At 35.6% G+C, this 6,627-nt stretch overlaps 1 protein-coding gene across 1 annotated transcript; it reads right to left on the bottom strand.

Annotated features, from left to right (window-relative positions):
* Positions 1-3,804: 3,804 nt before the first annotated feature.
* LOC149420519 (uncharacterized) lies at positions 3,805-5,104 on the bottom strand. The gene is made up of 2 exons (XM_089636186.1): positions 4,979-5,104; positions 3,805-4,744 (listed from the first exon to the last, which is right to left on the bottom strand). Exons 1-2 carry the CDS (start codon positions 5,027-5,029, stop codon positions 3,953-3,955), a joined length of 843 nt encoding a protein of 280 aa, XP_089492312.1. The 5' UTR covers positions 5,030-5,104; the 3' UTR covers positions 3,805-3,952.
* Between the last annotated feature and the right edge of the window lie 1,523 nt (positions 5,105-6,627).

Raw genomic sequence — 6,627 nt, 5'->3', positions numbered from 1 at the left:
GCACATCAATGACCTTTTGACATGTGCACCGATTCATTGCTACGCGGATGACAGTACAGTTCATGATAGCTTTTTGTTTGACAAGCCCCCAAAGGGCACACAAACTCCAACGGCTCGGAGGGCTTTGAAGCAGAGAATGGACGGTTATCTCGAGAGTATTTCCTCCTGGGGTAAAAATAATCTCGTCGAATTTGATGTTTCAAAGACCCAATCCTGTCTGATTACGTCTAAAAGGGATCTAAATGATAATCTAGTCTCCTTCAACGGAAGCAATCTTCCGAACAGGCCTTCCATTGATATGCTTGGTGTAACTATAAGTGACCAGCTCAGGTATAGGGGCTCCATCGAAGCCAGAGTAAAGCTGGCCTCTCAGAAGCTGGGCGTACTGTACAGGGCCCGCAGATACTTTAATAGTACACAACTGCTGACCCTGTACAAATCGCAAGTGCGCCCTACTGTCGAATTTGGCAGCCATCTCTGGTCCGGAGCCCCTAAATACCTGAAAAAAACCCTTGACTCTGTGCAAAAACGGGCGGTCCGTTTGATAGATTCCCCAATCTTAACAAACGGACTGCAATCTTTAGAGCACAGGCGTCAGGTAGGTATGCTGTCCTTGTTCTATCGGTATTACAATGGAAGATGCTCTGAGGAACTAGCGTCATTGATCCCTTCGGCACCGGTGCGTAGTCGGGATACACGCCAAACGCGTGCCCAACATTTGTACACGGTTGACACTTGTCACATGAGAACGGGTCGCTTCTACGATTCGTTCTTAAGTTCAACAGCTCGGCTGTGGAACGAACTGCCGGCCTCTGTGTTTCCTCCCTCCTACAACATGGGACTCTTCAAGACCCATGTTCACTCCTTCCTCTCCACAAAAAGACCCTCCACACAGCATCCCCAAAGATGACATAGGCCCTGAGGGAAATTATTTTCTTCAGGGCCTCCTGTGTGGAGTAAATATAAAAAAAAAAACTTCTTGGAGACATTCTTGTAAAACTAATATAAGTTATATCCAAACATTACAAAACTCCCTTACAAAATTGTTAATCCATAAATATACCAATTCACACAGAAACGAAACTAAATTAATATACAAGTCTCTGAATGTTTTACCTGTCAGAGGATTATTGTTTTATAATATTGTAAGTCAACATCTTATATCGTCTGATTTCTTGTATAGGGAAAAAGTTTTCCATAAACATAATACAAGATTCACCCAAAATTGGTGGTCCCGAAATGTACCAATAAATACGGTGAAAGAACCCTAAACTTTATTGTACCCAGAATATTTAATAAACTACCAATGACAATTAAAAATGTAAACGTTTTTACAGCCAAAGTCAAATATAATCTAAGGAAATGGCTATTAGATACTGATGATTTATATTGATGCACTACTGAAGACCTTGTTTTCCTAATTGGAATTCACATTCTAGGGAAATGGAAAATCGTTATAAATTTGTATTACCTTATGTATATTAAAACCATAGAAGTACTTGTTGATTATATTCACTTGATTATATTCATTTGTTCATATTAAATTCACTGTGCTTGTTTTTGTTATATGAGGCTTATACTGCTTCTTACATATTTATATTTATACAATTCTGTAATTTAACCAACTTATCATTTATTGTCAATTTATCATCAACATTATACATACCTACATACTGTTAACCATTGTACCATGTTATTGCAAAAATGTTGTCATTATGTACCTGCTGACAAACTACATAAGTAGTTTAGCAGGTTTAAATGTCAATAAAAAAATAATAAAAAAATGGTTTTGGGTACCCATTTTGCACATCTCTGCTCTTGTGTGCCAAACTCTGAATATAACTAGCCATTCATGTGAAACTACTTATGGTAGATTACATTATATTTGAAAACATTATCTGGTAAGGCACAATTTACAAAAATATCAACTTGCAAAAAACACTTATTACGATACAGCGATACTTTAGTGTCGGCACACGAAGAGTTAAATTAGCCCTCACTTCAGAACTCCAGAGTTAATTTTGTACAATAAATTGATATACTGCATTGGTGTACTAAATCTAGTATAAGTTTGTTATAATTTATTTAAATTTACTACTAAAAATATTTGAATTAAAAAAAAAAAATATTTTTGTAAATGCGGATATAAAAAAAAACTATAAAGAGACAAAAAATAACACTGTTAAATCATAGGCATATATTGTTTTTACATATTGTTGTGTTGTGTTGTGTTGATGTGCATTTTTTGCGTGCCCAGCACCATTTTCATAAAATTCAGTGGCCGCCGGCCGCTTACAAAACTTCGAATGTTAATACCAGGGACAAAAAATACAAACATGCTATTACCAATACTACATAATGATAGCTTCATTATTTATTGAGCGATTCACATTTAAAATTTAATTCTCAGGTGTCACTGGTACGACCCTTTTGACGATTCTGACGTCCCACAACCGGAGATTGGGGTTACGTCTTACGTACTCGAGCATACTGGAACCGTGTGGAACATACTCGAGACGCACACCCGTCTCGTAGCCGGGGATTGTCCCTACTATACGTGGTGCTATTATGTCCATACTCTTAGGTTAAACCTAATAGTTCAATGGGCGAAACAAATAAATAGGTGCAATAATATAATGGAAGTCTTATGTTTAATGTAGGGATTTTTTGGGTTCCTTCTCCTTGTTAAAACTAATACTACCTATAAACAATGATTTATTTATAATTTATTATTATGATACAAGGCGCTTTGGCCCTCATAATGGATAGAGCACAAAGAAAAGAAACAAATACGGTGTTCGAAAAACTTATTACCAAACATTGTAAGAAAAAAAAGATACCTATGTAGTCAGGGCTATTTATTACTATGCAGTCAGGGCTATTTATTACTATGTATGCAGGGCTATTTATTACTATGTATGCAGGGCTATTTATTACTTTGTAGTCAAGGCTATTTATTACTATGTAGTCAAGGCTATTTATTACTTATTATATTTAATTATCGAAGAAAGCAAACACTTTGTGGCTTGACATTATACAAAATGAAAAAAAATTGTTTTAAACCACTTTATTTTATTATACACGGTGTCCGGAAACTCGTAGTACAAGCGGGGAACTGGAGAATCTACACCACATGGGGAACCCAAAAAAACATAAAGTTTTTTTTTTTGAGCATTTTCAAAAAAAAAAAAAAAAAACCAAAAAAAAATATTTTTCGGCTATTTTAGGGTTAAAGTTTTTTCTGGTGTTTAGGGTTGAATAACAGATGTTTTAACCCTGCAGAGCAGAAATATTTTATGATTACACCGGGTTAAATGAAGGGTGATTTCAAAATAATGCTTCAAATCCAAGTTTCTTCATTTGTTTTACTTTCAAATAGTTTTAATTAGTTGGGTACTTTGATCTTCAGTAATAATTTATAAGAATTTGATTAAAAAAAAAAAAAAAAAAAAAAATCAACTTCAAACTCGATTTACTCGATAACGAAAGCTTAAATAAAAAAAATTATACTACAAAATCGACTCCAAATGTGATGTAGATTCACCAGTTTCCCGCTTGTACTACGAGTTTCCGGACACCCTGTATATACGTCGACCGGTTTCGGTTGTTCTCAACCTTCTTCAGGACAATAAATATATAAACTAAATTATAGTACAGGGGAATCTTATGAGGTAAAGGAAAAACAGAAAGAGAAAGCATTTGAGAGAAGGGGTTGGGAACAACCGAAACCGGTCGACGTATATATAATAAAATAAAGTGGTTTAAAAGAAAAAAATTCTTCATTTTGTACTTATTATATTATCCCTCGTTATATATTTGAACAAATAAAATATATTTTGTCAGATTTAGATAGACAAAATATAACTCTTTACATATTTACATACAAAAAATGTATGTCACGTTTTATTAAACGACATATTTTAATGAGACGTTAAACAGCTTAATGAAAAAGTTATTCAAAATCCGTGCACTTAAAATCAACGCACGTAGAAGTTGTAGTGTTGAAATACGTCCTGGTAGCGCATTTCCGAGCGATAGGAGTTCCACCAACGGCTCCACACTCGAAATAATTGTGGCAGTCCGCAGGGTCGTAGAACAGTCCCCTCGCTAAACACTTCCCATCAGAACCCATACCTGTGGGGGGCTGGTACCGGTTGACGCAGATTTTAGTGGTGGTGTTGAATATCATAGAATTACGGCAGGCAATGATTTGGGGGTATAACTTCTCCGGAGACTTGAGGCAGATGTAGTACAGCGCTGGATTTAGTGGGTGAACTCCCGTCTCCCCGAGAGTTGTGCAATTTTTCATTGGTGTTGGACACAGTCCATTCACAGACTTAAAGCGACAAAGTGTTGTCAAGGGGTCGAAGTAAAATCCTGCTGGGCACGTCAATTGTCTTGAAACAGGATTTACTTCACTGGAGCCACCGTCTTTGTACGTGCAGATATGGTATTCAAAGCAGCTGAGAGCGTCGGGGAAGATACCAACCTGGTAACATTTGAAGGTATACTCCGTGTCTGGGATTGCACAATCCGGGTTTGAAAGGGCTGTGCAGTTTCCTGTCGCCTTTAAGCACGTTTGACCGCTTTCACAATTGAACATGTCTACTTTCTGAAAACCTCCTGTGGGGAGTTCGACACAGTAAGCTACCGTACTACAGCTTCTGCACATGAATCCTGATTTTACGCACTCGGTATCAACGATCTCTCGACTCCATATAGATTCTGTGCCAACACTGGATGCCTGAAAAAAAAACCTTACATGTATCATTTCACTCTCTCACTCAGGTCCGAAATCAGCCAAATAAATATGCATTTCTGTTATGATTTGAGATTTACAATTTCTGCGTGTAAACATTTTCAAAGGGATATAATATCTGGTATACCATCTACCAACAAAACAATGAAAAAAAAAATATTGCTATTCAAAAATATTTATTTTCTGAGTTAAAAACTTGTTAAATTCGGTGGTACTTACGGCATATGAAATGAATCCGATGAACAAACATAATAGCAACTTGAATATCATTTTGATGAATCAATAGACCGTTGGTTTGGTTAAATATATTTGTAATTCGTGAAAATACCAAAATCGAATTTAGTCAATCAATTGCGATAAGAGAATAAAATTCTTCCTTATATAGAAATCACGCAGCCAATTTCTGTCAGGGGTATTAAACTTACTTTTTCCCAAAATGTATTAAATTCATAGTGACTGTGGAGTGTGAAAGCTTTCCTGTTTTGATTTTAATATCTGCTGCTATCTATAGCAAAAATATTAAAACATAATATAAATTGATTAAATTGAGTGGTATTTTGTGACTTCCGTTATTACTAAGCCAATTTGTTTAAACTCCTGTCACTTCTGTCAGCGTCAATTGGAAATTTCGTCATTTTACCAGTTCTCTATTATTATTATAAATTTTAAGTTCGGTTATTTTAAGACGTCAAGCATACCGGTCATCAAAATATAATCTGACTATTGATGGAAGATGTTCCATCATAATATAATCTGACTATTGATGGAAGATGTTCCATCATAATATAATCTGACTATTGATGGAAGATGTTTCATCATAATATAATCTGACTATTGATGGAAGATGTTCCATCATAATATAATCTGACTATTGATGGAAGATGTTCCATCATAATATAATCTGACTATTGATGGAAGATGTTCCATCATAATATAATCTGACTATTGATGGAAGATGTTCCATCATAATATAATCTGACTATTGATGGAAGATGTTCCATCGTAATATAATCTGACTATTGATGGAAGATATTCCATCATAATATAATCTGACTATTGATGGAAGATGTTCCATCATAATATAATCTGACTATTGATGGAAGATGTTCCATCATAATATAATCTGACTATTGATGGAAGAAGTTCCATCATAATATAATCTGACTATTGATGGAAAATGTTCCATCATAAGATAATCTGACTATTGATGGAAGATGTTCCATCATAATTTTTCTGGATATCAAGGAAAACTGAAAATTGAGTCAATATATCAGTATAACAATACGGCACTGCTTCGGAAATGTAGTTGTAAGCGCGCCTCAAACTAAACAACGCGTGACCACTTCAGCTACCGTTGATCCAAAACCTCCTCGGCCGGGACACTCATTCAAATCAGCCTCCTAACTTGTATGAGATCCTAGAAAACAAGTTAGGAGGCTGATTTGAATGAATGTCCCGGCCTTGTGATCTAGGAGGTTTTTGGATCAACGACCACTTCAGCTACCGTTGATACAAAACCTCCTAGATCACAAGGCCTAAAACAATATTTTGTAGGATCTCATACAAGTTATGAGGCTGATTTGATTGAGTGTCCCGGCCTTGTGATCTAGGAGGTTTTGTATCAACGGTAGCTGAAGTGGTTGTTGATCCAAAAACCTCCTAGATCACAAGGCCGGGACACTCAATCAAATCAGCCTCATAACTTGTATGAGATCCTACAAAATATTGTTTTATTTTTTTTTTCTATTTATTCTTATTTCTTAAAACATTTTAAAATGTTTTAGGTACTTAATGTAAATCCACTTGTGGCCGGTCGATAAGATGATTTACATAATGTTATAAATGCAATCTGTCCTAGTGATATAAAC

This window comes from Hesperophylax consimilis, chromosome 10 (assembly GCF_061612785.1).
Source record: "Hesperophylax consimilis isolate HC1 chromosome 10, BYU_Hcon_1.0, whole genome shotgun sequence".
NCBI lineage: Eukaryota > Metazoa > Arthropoda > Insecta > Trichoptera > Limnephilidae > Hesperophylax > Hesperophylax consimilis.
This window is presented reverse-complemented; position numbering and strand designations above follow the sequence as displayed.